Source organism: Mustelus asterias, chromosome 2, assembly GCF_964213995.1.
Source record: "Mustelus asterias chromosome 2, sMusAst1.hap1.1, whole genome shotgun sequence".
NCBI classification, from domain to species: Eukaryota; Metazoa; Chordata; class Chondrichthyes; order Carcharhiniformes; family Triakidae; genus Mustelus; species Mustelus asterias.
The window spans coordinates 132,893,859-132,908,017 of NC_135802.1; the positions used below are offsets into that span (position 1 = coordinate 132,893,859).

At 41.6% G+C, this 14,159-nt stretch overlaps 1 protein-coding gene across 3 annotated transcripts in view; it reads right to left on the minus strand.

The window, feature by feature from the left end:
* Positions 1-6,351: 6,351 nt before the first annotated feature.
* The window catches only part of nup153 (nucleoporin 153), a 61,753-nt gene continuing 53,945 nt past the window's right edge, over positions 6,352-14,159 (minus strand). For all 3 annotated transcript variants that reach the window (XM_078241874.1, XM_078241860.1, XM_078241867.1), the window contains exons 20-22: positions 13,438-13,719; positions 8,652-8,814; positions 6,352-7,452 (exon numbers count right to left, since the gene is read on the minus strand). In XM_078241874.1, the coding sequence (XP_078098000.1) occupies positions 7,359-7,452; positions 8,652-8,814; positions 13,438-13,719 (539 nt within the window). In that variant the 3' untranslated portion in view covers positions 6,352-7,358. The remainder of the gene's footprint in view (positions 7,453-8,651; positions 8,815-13,437; positions 13,720-14,159) is intronic.

The window sequence follows — 14,159 nt, forward strand, 5'->3', positions numbered from 1 at the left end:
CATACTGTCCCATTTTTAATGGTCAAATCAAGAATATCATGTTTAAGTATTTTGTGGAGATTGCAAAGTTGTCCCTTGAAAATGTCATTGGAAAGAATGTGTTGTCCTTGGAGGTTTACCAGAATTCAACCTGAACTCCAAAGGTTAAATTATGAGGAACGATTACACTAACTAGAGTTGAATTCCCTGGAATTTGGAAGTCTAAGGGATTACTTGATTAAAGTTTTCAAGATATTAAGGGTAACATAGAACAGTACAGCACAGAACAGTCCCTTCGGCCCACGATGTTGTGCCGAGCTTTATCTGAAACCAAGATCAAGCTATCCCACTCCCTATCATCTTGGTGTGCTCCATGTGCCTATCCAATAACCGCTTAAATGTTCCTAAAGTGTCTGACTCCACTATCACTGCAGGCAGTCCATTCCACACCCCAACCACTCTGCGTAAAGAACCTACCTCTGATATCCTTCCTATATCTCCCACCACGAACCCTATAGTTATGCCCCCTTGTAATAGCTCCATCCACCCGAGGAAATAGTCTTTGAACGTTCACTCTTTCTATCCCCTTCATCATTTTATAAACCTCTATTAAGTCTCCCCTCAGCCTCCTCCGCTCCAGAGAGAACAGCCCTAGCTCCCTCAACCTTTCCTCATAAGACCTACCCTCCAAACCAGGCAGCATCCTGGTAAATCTCCTCTGCACTCTTTCCAGCGCTTCCACATCCTTCTTATAGTGAGGTGACCAGAACTGCACACAATATTCCAAATGTGGTCTCACCAAGGTCCTGTACAGTTGCAGCATAACAACACAGCTATTAAACTCCAACCCCCTGTTAATAAAAGCTAACACACTATAGGCCGCCTTCACAGCTCTATCCACTTGAGTGGCAACCTTTAGAGATCTGTGGATATGGACCCCAAGATCTCTCTGTTCCTCCACAGTCTTCAGAACCCTACCTTTGACCCTGTAATCCACATTTAAATTAGTCCGACCAAAATGAATCACCTCACATTTATCAGGGTTAAACTCCATTTGCCATTTTTCAGCCCAGCTTTGCATCCTATCTATGTCTCTTTGCAGCCTACAACAGCCCTCCATCTCATCCACTACTCCACCAATCTTGGTGTCATCAGCAAATTTACTGATCCACCCTTCAGCCCCCTCCTTCCTCTAAGTCATTAATAAAAATCACAAAGAGCAGAGGACCAAGCACTGATCCCTGTGGCACTCCACTAGCAACCTGCCTCCAATCCGAAAATTTTCCATCCACCACCACCCACTGTCTTCGATCAGACAGCCAGTTACCTATCCAATCGGCCAACTTTCCCTCTATCCCACACCACCTCACTTTCATCATAAGCCGACCATGGGGGACCTTATCAAACGCCTTAGTAAAATCCATGTATATGACATCAACTGCCCTACCTTCATCAACACACTTAGTTACCACCTCAAAAAATTCTATCAAATTTGTGAGGCACGACTGGCCCTTCACGAATCCGTGCTGACTATCCTCAATTAATCCACACCTGTCAGGGAAAGGAACTAATGAAAAGTGGAACTTTTTTTGGAACAAATACTGGGTGTCCTTGATAGGTGTGTCCCTGTCAGGCAGGGAGGAAATGGCCAAGTGAGGGAACCATGGTTCACGAAAGAGGTGGAATGTCTTGTGGAAAAGGAGGGAAGCTTATGTAGGGATGAGGAAACAAGGTTCAGATGGCTCGATTGAGGGTTACAAGTTAGCAAGGAATGAGCTGAAAAAGGGGCTTAGGAGAGCTAGGAGGGGGTCATGAGAAGTCCTTGGTGGGTTGGATCAAGGAAAACCCCAAGGCTTTTTACTCTTATGTGAGGAATAAAAGAATGACCAGGGTGAGGTTAGGGCCAGTAAAGATAGGTGAGGTGATGAATGAATACTTTTCTTCAGTGTTCACCAAGGAGAGGGGCCATGTTTTTGAGAAAGAGGTGTTTAATAGGCTGGAGGAAATAGATGTTCGGAGGATGTCCTGGCAGTTTTGAATAAACTGAAGGTCGATAAGTCCCCTGGGCCTGATGAAATGTATCCTAGGATTCTTTGGGAGGCAAGGGATGAGATTGCAGAGCCTTTGGCTTTGATCTTTGGGTCCTCACTGTCCACGGGGATAGTGCCAGAGGACTGGAGAGTGGCGAATGTTGTTCCTCTGTTTAAGAAAGGGAATAGAAATGACCCTCGTAATTATAGACCGGTTAGTCTTACTTCGGTGGTTGGTAAATTGATGGAAAAGGTCCTTAGGGATGGGATTTACGACCCGGAAGATAGGATTGACAGAAACTAGAGGGTATTTTCACTTGCAAAGCCTAGGACCAGAGAATCAGACCTTTCGGGAGTGAAATTAGGAAACACTTCTACCCTTAATTCTCCTCTGTTAACAGCAGATAATGCACAATCAATTGTTAATTTTAAACCTGGGATGAATAGATATGTCTTACCTGTTTTTTCTCCATATCCCTTAATGTATGTAGAGTGAAGTAACCATAATCTTACTGTATGGCAAAAGAGGCTTGGGAGGTTAAATGGCCTGTTCTTGTCAGTCTTTGATTTATAATTTTAAAATTGTGATAGAACTTAACTTAATGTTGAGAATAGAGCAATTAATGATTCTGAGGATTGCCAAAGATGTCCCAAACCATAATACTCCAGCCTTGAAATCATACTTGAGCATTGTGAGTAGTTTTGAAAGAGTGGATAGGAAGAACCTGTCTTCAATGGTAGAGTGTTAGCAACTATTGGATACAGATTTATTCTTTGAGTGCTCTGCCCAAAGGCAAGTCCAATCCACAGATAGATGTTGCTAAAACTTGCATTTAATATAGAAAAACTGTAATTTTTAAATCACTTCCCCCGATATACTTTGATTCCACCTCCCCACACCCCTAGTGTCACAGCAATGATCACGTTAAACTGTGGGTCACAAGTGCTGTGATTGTTGGAGTTTTTTTAAAAGCAGAATTTGCAGATTTTGATTTCAAAACTAATTTTATTTTGGAAAATTCCTACTTGAGTAGTTTGTTCAAGGACAATCTTGATACTGCTCAAAGGCTTTGAACACAGTAACCTGGTGTTGTTAAAACTCAAAGTTCAACAGGTTTATTTGGTAGCAAATACCATCAGCTTTCAGAGCGCTGCTCCTTCGTCAGCGCTCTGAAAGCTGATGGTATTTGCTACCAAATAAACCTGTTGGACTTTAACCTGGTGTTGTTAAAACTCTTAGTGTTCACCCCAGTCCAATGCCGGCATCTCCACATCAAAGGCTTTGACACAGGTTATCCATTGGACAGGAGGTCACAGCACCACAGGGAAGAATTGCTGAGTAACAAACTTCTTCAATGTTATAACTTTAAAAGTGTTAATGGAGTCATACCATTTAAAGTTTGTTTTGAGTCAAAATTCTGGTATTGTTTACACTAAACATAGACTGATTGCAAGCATCTTAGGAGAAGTTATATAATTTATCAACCAACTTCCAATATTAATCACTTAGAATATTAAATTTGGTTTCACTATTTGAACTTTGTCAAATGAGTTTACTTTGGCAAACAAGCCAATGTTTCTGAAGGTAGATTGAACCACAGCTTATTTTTGCATGACTAATGAACATTTATATGAGGGTTCTTAGCCAACAATATATCCAGCTGCTGGGTTGAACTGAAAGTCTGGTGGGGCTAGCTCATGTTGAAGCTGATCCAAAATTAATTTGATGAATTGGTGGCAATGGTTTTAAAACCAGAACCACAGTCTGCAAACATCAAAAGTAGTGGCTTTAAATGTGCAGGACATATCACTGTGCATTTCCTGTCCGTCACAGGTGTCAACAATGATTCAGTGGTGTACTTGTCTCTGAGTCAGAAGTATTAAGGCCCACTCCAGAGACTTGAGTGCAAATCTAGGCTGACACCCTGATGTGGCACTGAATACAGTACTGCCAGAGATGCTGGCTTCTGCATGAAACAGTAAACCAAGATACCATCTGCCCACTTAAGTGGATGTAAAAGATCCCTAGCTCTATTTTGGAGAAAAGTAGAGGGCTTGCCTTTGTCTTAGAGAATATTTATCCCTTAACCAACATTTAAAAACATCAAAATGATCTGGTCATTTGTTTCTATGGGAGTTTGCAATGTGCAAATTGTCTAACTTTTTTTGCATTACAATCACTGGCTGTTTACATCTGTCCTTGACCTTTTGCAATGTTTCAGTAAAGCCCAGTGCAAACTGGAGGAACAGCGCCTCATTCAGTTGAAAAAGCATCTTAGCCAGGCCCTTCCCCATCCCCACGTGTTTAACCTGCTACATATCTTTGGATACTAAGGGGCAATTTAGCATGACCAATTCATCTAACTGGCACATCTTTGGACTGTGGGAGGAAACTGGAGCACCTGGAGAAAACCCATGCAAACATAGGGAGAACATTAAACTCCACTGGAATTGAACCTAGGTCTCTGGTATTGAGGTAGAAGTGCACACCACTGTGCTGCTGCTCTGCATTGATATCTTTATGGACTGCTATTAGCATCCTTAGCTTTCATCACCACCATTTATATTGCGTAGCCAGTACCCGATTGTGGCAAATAACACCAGGTTTGCGTGCCTCAATGGAACCAGACACAAGCTAATTGCAAAACAAAACCTCATGAACCAGTATATCTTTCTCACCTGAGCATGAACTTGAAGTTAGAAGACAATCTGATATTTTTCAGAAGAGCTGAGTGAAGCAATTTGTTCAGACCTGATGATTCATTTCAAATGCTAGTCCTTCCACATTTTCAATAGAAGTAAATTAGTAACACCCATCAAAGACCACAGATGCAATGAGTCTGTTATCAAACTAGATAACTCACCCTATTTATTCTGATCTCAGCCAAGAGATTTTGAATAGAGCTGTTGTCTTAGTGTCAGAATTCCAAATTAGAACATGGACATATTAACATATGAAAGTAAATCAAAGAATTGATCTAAATGGCCTGTGTCCCCTCCCCCATACATCTATATGACTCAAAGGAAAAAAAGTGCTTGGATGTCCTGGCTATAAGTATCCACCAAAGCTGGAACTGAAATGGCAATCTGGCTCACTTTAAGATGTCTTCAACACTGAACACCATAGGTACTAACTTGAATAGGAAATCGATTCTCCCTTTCCATCTTCCACAAGTTAAAAAGACCACTGGATCTTGCATTAGTTTCTAAAGAAGCAATTAATACATTTGGCAAAACAGACCCGCATTACCAAAGTGTGAAATTTTGAATTACCTATCCCATTTCTGGGCGAGACACCAAAACCAAGAGCACATCTGTCCTCGAGTGGGTATAAAATATGCTAATATAATATTTGAAGAGCAAGGGAGTTCTCCCAGTGCCCTGACAAGTTTATCCCTCAACTGATATTGGTGTAACAATTTCCTAATGAAATATTTTGTTGCTATTTGTGGGACCTCTGTGCAAAGTAGCTGGTGTTTCTCTACATCATCATAATTACATAAAAAACTTCAGCTATGAAACATCTTGGGACACCCTGAAGATTTTTTTCCTAATACAACTTGCATTAGACAATGCAAAAAAAATTACAGGGATGATACCAGAGGTTATAAGCATCAGGAAAGACTGAATTTGATAGAGAGCTTTAAAATCACAGAGGGGTAAGGTCTATGTAGAGATGCTTTCACTTAGAGTTCAAAGCTAGGGATTATTTTACAAGACAGTCACTAACCACGCCCAAGATAGAATTCAGGAGAAATGTTTTTACCCAGAAACTAGTTATAATGTGGAACATGATGATGTAAATTGCTTAAATGCCTCAAGAGGAAGTTAGTCAAGTACATGAGGAAGATCAGGAATACAAGTATATGCTGACAGGGTTAGATGGAGAGTGGGAGGAGTTTAGTTATTAGTGTCACAAGTAGGCTTACAATAACACTGCAATGAAGTTACTGTGAAAATCCCTTAGACACCACACTCCAGTGCCTGTTTGGGTACACGGAGGGAGAATTTAGCATAACCAATGCATCTAACAAGCGCATCTTTCAGACTGTGGGAGGAAACCCGCACAGACATGGGGAGAACATGCAGATTCTACAGACAAGTGACCCAAGCCAGGAATCAAACCTGGGTCCCTGGTGCTGAAGAGCAGCAGTGCTAACCACTGTGCCATCTATAGGTTAAACATGGAGTATAAATACCAGCATTAGCTGGGCGAAATAGCCAGTTTCTATAGTGTAAATTCTATGCATTTCAGAAGTGTTCTTCTGAAAGAGTCCACTAAGTTTAAATCTGCATGGTATATTAAGACTTGCAAGAATTAAAAGACTGATACAAAATCAAATAATTTTACTATTTCTTCATTTTTATTGATGGCATTTATCCCATGGTTTTGTTAATCATACAGTAATAAACATGGCTTTAATATTAAATTGTTCTCCTTATTATCCAAAGTCACCATAGTCCATTTAAACAAATATAAAAATATATAGTTAATACTTTGTACAACACTGTTTTGGTCCAAACAAAAGTGGATCACAAAAGCCAATACGCAAACTTTAAAGAGTTCCCAATTTTATTTAATCAGAAAGGATGTTAAATGGATTAGGCAACTTTGAATAATGAGATTTACATAATAAAATCTTCTAATAGACAATACTGAACGAAAAACATACCGCTATAACAAAAAATAATTCAAGTTCACAGATTTGGGTTTTTGTCCAAGAATGGCAAATTGACCGAAAATCATAAGATATGTACATAATAGTTTGTAATAAAATGAAATAAGTCAAAAAAGCATAAACAGAATTTAAAAAGCACATGTTCTATGAAATGAAGACAATTCATTTGAAGTCCTCCAAGTATGATTCTTCAATCATTCCGCAGTCAAAAACATCAGTGCACAACAGGCCATCCATTTAACATCTACACATTCACATACTCCAGACATACTGTGATGAAACCTTTGCAGAATTATCAGTCCCTATTCTCACTGACGCTCTACAGTCTGTACAAACCTTTCAGTACAATTGGGTGGGTTATGAACAATATCTAGTGGTGCAGATGAAGAGGTATCAATATACAAAGCCATTCACTTTGCAGGTTGTTTGTAGCCAGACCATGCCAAGTCTTTAACTAATGACACTGCTGGGATCTCACAAAAATATCTACAGTCCACCCATCACCAGGCAACTAAAAGCAGCGACCAATTATATGCAGGTTCAAATGGTCCTAGGTAGATCTGATAAAGCCCAGAAGGAGGTACAATTCAATTAATGCAGGGCACCAGCTCTTTATAGAAAATACATTTTCAATAATTAGCTGTTTTTTTTTAAAGAACAGTTGTGACAACTACTTCTTGCGTCTAACAGCAGTCTTTATCTTCCGACCAGTAACAGTTGAACGGCCACTAGATGTTGTAGAAAAAGGATTGGTGCTGCCAACCCTGTTCAAAAGAAAAACAAAAAACTCAGGTTATTTAGTGAATTATGCATCAATAAATTGGACATCAGCTCAACTTGTAGAAAGAAATTCTATATCTGTATGTGTGTTTATCCAAGTCACGCATTTAGTGATGCTTGTTGATATTCCAAAAATCTATCCATTGGTGCACTCGAACAGTAGACTCTAAAATAATCCAACAGTTGCTTAAAACAGCCAGGGGTTACAGCAGAACAGAACTGCATGTTTGCATCTTTTAGTTGATTCAAACTGCAAGCTTTTCAAGATTAAAAAAGATTAAAATTTAGATTTGCGCTTAGATAGGCTCAACAGCACAATCCCATCTTCTTTTGCTGAAGACAATAAATATCCATTGTTAGATGGTGCCTGAACCCAGTATAAATGTAATTCATCAAATGTAAAATGGGGTGTCAAAGATTATTCCTAGACATCTGCTAATGTCCCATGAGTTCACCGCTTAAAGATATGTGAACGTAATCAATGATTGTAACTTTCCCTCCGATTGCTCAACACCTTCCCTTGGAGTTCACTCGAAATGGAGTCGGTCAAAGACAGGACATATTTGATTATCCACTTATATTCCATAAACTAACTTCTATTTCCAGCCAAATGTTAGTTTATTTATAGATATCCAACAACTGCTTTGCAGTGCAGTCTGGGGGTGCGATCTTCCAAAAATTAAAAAAAACCGGGCAGAGTTTTCCCCTTCCCTTTCAAATCCACCACCCCTGTGGAGCTCCTCTCCCCTCTCCTCATACTGTCACAGCTCCACCCCTTTTCAGGTTCCAAACCCACTCAGGCCCCACCCCATCAGCACTGCCCTTGGCACAGTTATAGACATGCAAATTATGTCATTAATATTGAAATTGGCTTTGTGCCCTTCGCTGGCACGATTGGGGGAGGCAAGAAACCGGGTGCAAACCTGGTTTTTTGTCTCACCCGATTGTACCAGCTCACATCGTCAAACAATGGGCAGGACAAGGCCATAAGATGGCACCCTAGAACTTTCAATTAAGCTTAAATTAAAATAACTCTTTCCTGATTGCATCTGGTTTAGATGTCTTTCTCCAAAGCCAGAGGTTTTGTTTGACAAAATCTTCTTTCCAGTCGTTGAACATTTAATCTTAACAAAACAAATATTTCAGTGAGAAGCATCTTGGTATCACACATGAAGATTCTTACCCAACAGTGAATCCAGGGGCTGGGTTGAACTGGAAGCCACCAGGGGGGGCAGGCTGCTGCGATGCTCCCGTTGAAGATGATCCAAATTTAAATACCTCATTTGATGAATTGGTGGCATTGAAGTTAAAACCATGACCAGTGTTTCCAAACTGAAAACTGTTACCTGCAGAATACATGTTAATTTAGAAATAATCTCTGAACAGATGACACATTACAACAAGGTGTTTCTGGATTACTGGCGATGTCCCTGGAAGTGATATGCCTCTCCTTTTGACAAAGGCATTATACTTGGCTAGAACAATTCATTGTTCTACTCTGGTCACATGCCAAACTGCAGATTTGTTGTTGTGAAGTTGAGTAGAGTGGTCTTTGTAAAATGCGAGAGAGAAAGCATTGCATGGTCCCCTTAAAAGGTGGTGCTTTTTCTGTACTTAGAGTTTAAAAAATGCAAGTACGTATAGAGCCCCAGACTGAAACGTGTATCGAAAGGCCAAGCAGCAGTGTTACCAAGGCAACAGGCCTTTGAATGTTTTGAATTAGGCACTTAGATACCAAAAACCTATTAAATTTAAATCTGATGGTTTTGACAACCTAAGACCAATCCTATTGTGGGAAATATTGATATGTCATCACAGGTATGAAAGAAGGGGGGGCAGTGGGATAAAAGGAAGAGAGCAACTGCCCCATCTAGATAGCAAAGGTACCAAAGAAGAAGGAAGAATCAACAGAGAAGCCCCAGAATATTCGGAAAGTCACAAAACCTAGTTGCAATTTAGAGTAACTAAATTCTATTTTTTTTGTTAATAAGTGGGAATTGCATTTATTGGGACAGCATGCCATTAGAATCTTGGAGGTACCAGATTAGATAAATAAATTGTTATGTGTTGATTTTAGAGCGAGTGTCAGGGATTTATTTCGTATTTAACCAGTAGGAGATGCTGAAGAGCAGGTCACACCACTTCACACACTTTTTAGAGATTGAGGCGAGGTACTCCTCTTTGGGGGTTTTGGTGTTAGTTCTCGGGGGGGGGGGGGGGGGCGGGGGGAATCAACCTTCGCTTTATAACAACCGACCATCTTTTTTGCATTATCCTTACCTTCATAACAGTTACTACTTCAGTTCAATATGTCAGTTTACACACCTTGGTTTCTTTCCTTACACCTCTGATATCTTCTCTTGGGAGTATCACACTTTGCTGTATCTCTCTTGTAAGAGCTTTGACACATCTTCCTCAAACACCTACAACATATTCTTAGCATGATCCTGAGGATGGCCATCTCAGGTGACTACTGACTCAATCACACAAAAGGTCATTTCCAACCACTCACTTGTATTCCTCACCATCCTGCTGTTCTCCTGTCTGGCTTTCCATAGTTCACCCTCAGCCTTGCTTTCAACCTATAATATGGTTGTAACTTACAACAGCCCTTTAATTTACTCAAAGAACTCTCTATTGCAACAACCCTGACATCTGTCTAGAACAACTGTGCATTCAGCTACCCTGGTCACTCTCTCTGGAATTTCCTTTTCAAATACAAACTCTTCACTTCGCTCTTTTCATGGAATCATAGAATCCCTATAGTACAGAAGGAGACCATTTGGCCCATTGCGTCGACACCAACGCAACATCTTACCCAGGCCCTCCCCCCACCTCATCCCCACAACCCCACTAATCCCCCTAACATCTTTGGACATGAAGGGGCAATTTAGCTTGGCCAATCCACCTAACCTGCACATCTTTGCAATTATTCTTTAAATCCATCTTTTAACAGGATCTTTGACTGGCATTCAACTTTGCCTCATGAGGCTTTAGTGTTTTTGATGGTTACATTTTTTTATTCATCTGTGTGATGTGGACTTTGCTGGCTAAGGTAGCATTCATTGCCCACCCCTAATTGCCCTCAAGAAGGTGGAGATGAGCTGCCTTCTTGAACCAACGCAGGCCATGTGGTGTAGGTACACCAACACTGCTGTCAGGGAGGGAATCTCAAGATTTTGACTCAGCGAACTTGCAGGTGGTGTTCCCATCTATCTGCTGCCTTTGCCCTACTAGATGGTAGTGGTCAGGGATTTGGAAGGTGCTAAGGTGCCTTGGTGAGCTGCTGCAGTGCATCTTTTAGGAGCACACTGCTGCTACTGTACATTGGGGGGGGGGGGGGGGGGTGAATGTTCGTGGATCAGGTGCCAATCAAGCTTTGTCCCAGATGGTGTCAAGCTTGGAGTTTTGTTGGAGCTGCAGTCATCCAGGCAAGGGGAGAGTATTCGATAACACTCCTGACGAACAGTATCCTATAGGTCAGACAGTCCCATTTATTTTAAAGTTCCATGTCCATGCTTAGAAAGCATAACACTATATTGTCCAGCCTTAGTAGGCGTTGAGGTATTCTTGTGATAGAGCAGGCCCCTACCTGAGCCAGAGTTCCAGGTTCAATTCCCACTCCAGGATTTGATAACCAAGAAAGGTGGATTCATAACATGGCCAAACAGGTTGAGTATCAACTCATAAACCTTCCAAAAATCATCAATGGCAGGTGATAAGAATGGGAGATATTCCTGGTCAGCCATGTGATGGAAAGAAATTGGAGCCTCCACCATCACTCTCCATAGCTCCAGACTATGACAGATGTAAAAGTATCAGCTGTCAAAGCAACTTGGATTTCCTGCCAAGGTGGGGGAGGGACAGTTAGTTTAGTTGGCAGGAGGGCCAGTGTGGATCAGATTGGTGCCAGCAGCACAGGGTTCAATCCTCCTTCTGGGTGGGGTCAATTCAGGATTTGCCTCCTTGCCCTACCCATGGAGGGAGTGGTTTGGATCTGCTATCGGGCAGTGAACTCGAGGATAGGTCTGAGCAGAGGGGAATATACAGTAGTTATAAAATGTACGACTAATTCTCAATCTTGCTGGATCCAGCCTGACAGTACTATTCTTGCAGTCTAGATAAGCAGCCAGGCATCTGATAGCACAGTGCTTACTAAGTGGGTGGGAATTCATTTTCCCTCCTTCCTTCCTGGGAGCAGCATGGGTGTAGTTTTATAGTAAATCCTAGGTAACCATTTAAAAAATTAATTGTAATTTGCTAACAATTCTAGCATCAGAGGAGATTGCTTTTGCTGCAACAACTCTGTTATGACAACCAACTTCTGTACTGCACACAGCAGACCACCTGAAACCTATTTCTTTGGATACATAGAGAATTACAATTATAGAAGATATTTTAAGTGAGGTTTTGAAAGCTGCTTGCATACTGTCACATTACTCAATATACTTTCCCAAATTTGGGGGAAACTTCCCTTACCCATAGAACATAGAACAGTACAGCACAGAACAGGCCCTTCGGCCCACGATGTTGTGCCGAGCTTTATCTGAAACCAAGATCAAGCTATCCCACTCCCTATCATCCTGGTGTGCTCCATGTGCCGATCCAATAACCGCTTAAATGTTCCTAAAGTGTCTGACTCCACTATCACTGCAGGCAGTCCATTCCACACCCCAACCACTCTCTGCGTAAAGAACCTACCTCTGATATGCTTCCTGTATCTCCCACCACGAACCCTGTAGTTATGCCCCCTTGTAATAGCTCCATCCACCCGAGGAAATAGTCTTTGAACGTTCACTCTTTCTATCCCCTTCATCATTTTATAAACCTCTATTAAGTCTCCCCTCAGCCTCCTCCGCTCCAGAGAGAACAGTCCTAGCTCCCTCAACCTTTCCTCATAAGACCTACCCTCCAAACCAGGCAGCATCCTGGTAAATCTCCTCTGCACTCTTTCCAGCACTTCCACATCCTTCTTATAGTGAAGTGACCAGAACTGCACACAATATTCCAAATGTGGTCTCACCAAGGTCCTGTACAGTTGCAGCATAACCCCACGGCTCTTAAACTCCAACCCCCTGTTAATAAAAGCTAACACACTATAGGCCTTCTTCACAGCTCTATCCACTTGAGTGGCAACCTTTAGAGATCTGTGGATATGAACCCCAAGATCTCTCTGTTCCTCCACAGTCTTCAGAACCCTACCTTTGACCCTGTAATCCACATTTAAATTAGTCCTACCAAAATGAATCACCTCACATTTATCAGGGTTAAACTCCATTTGCCATTTTTCAGCCCAGCTTTGCATCCTACCTATGTCTCTTTGCAGCCTACAACAGCCCTCCACCTTATCCACTGCTCCACCAATCTTGGTGTCATCAGCAAATTTACTGATCCACCCTTCAGCCCCCTCCTCTAAGTCATTAATAAAAATCACAAAGAGCAGAGGACCAAGCACTGATCCCTGCGGCACTCCGCTAGCAACCTGCCTCCAATCCGAAAATTTTCCATCCACCACCACCCTCTGTCTTCGATCAGACAGCCTGTTACCTATCCAATCGGCCAACTTTCCCTCTATCCCACACCTCCTCACTTTCATCATAAGCCGACCATGGGGGACCTTATCAAACGCCTTAGTAAAATCCATGTATATGACATCAACTGCCCTACCTTCATCAACACACTTAGTTACCTCCTCAAAAAATTCTATCAAATTTGTGAGGCACGACTGGCCCTTCACGAATCCGTGCTGACTACCCAGTCTGGCCTACATGCGTCTCCAAACCCAAGCAATATGGTTGATCCTCAACTGCCATCTGAAATGACCTACAGTAAGAGTCCAAGGGCAATTAGGGATAGGCAACAAATGCTGGCCTTGCCAATGATACCCATATTCCATGGAAGAATACATTTAAAAAACTGGATATGGTCAAATTTACATGTTCACCTTATGGAAACAAGGATTTACTTACTCGAGGTAGATGAAGTTGAACCAAATGCAGATTGCGGATTGGGTAACTGTCCTCCAAAGAGAGATGGTTGACTATTAGTAGACTGTGAACCAAAGGCAGGTTGCTGACAACCAGTTGAGAATGCAAAGGTAGGAGCACCAGAGGAACCGAAGGCAGCAGATGGCTGACTGCTGCTTTGTCCAAACAGAGGGACAGGGGTGTGTGTGCTCCCAAAAGGTGGAGGCGGATTTGCTGTAGCTGTAGAACTGGATCCAAATGCAAAGATAGGGTTTGATGATCCACCTGAAAACAGACCAAATGGTGAGTAATAGTATTAAAAATCTTGTAGTTACTGACTTGAACACTAAACTTTTTTTTTCTTGCACCAGCCCAAAGTAGATAAATTTACTTTAGGACACAAGAAATAGCAGTAGACCGTATGGCCTGTCAAGCCTAAACTGCCATTCAACACAATCATGGCTGATCTTGGGCTTCATATCCCTAATTCCCCAAGGCCAAAAATCTCTATCCCAGCCCTAAAACTTTTTCAATGATGGAGCATCTACAACCCTCAAAAGGCAGAGAATTCTAAAGAGTCACCACTCTTTTAAGTAATTTCTCATCAGTCCTGAATGAGCTGCCCTTTGTGCCTCCATGTTTTAGATTGACAACCAGCAGAAATCATCTCAACACCTACCTTATCAAGCATTTTCATAATTTTGTAGGTTTCAATGAGGTTCCCT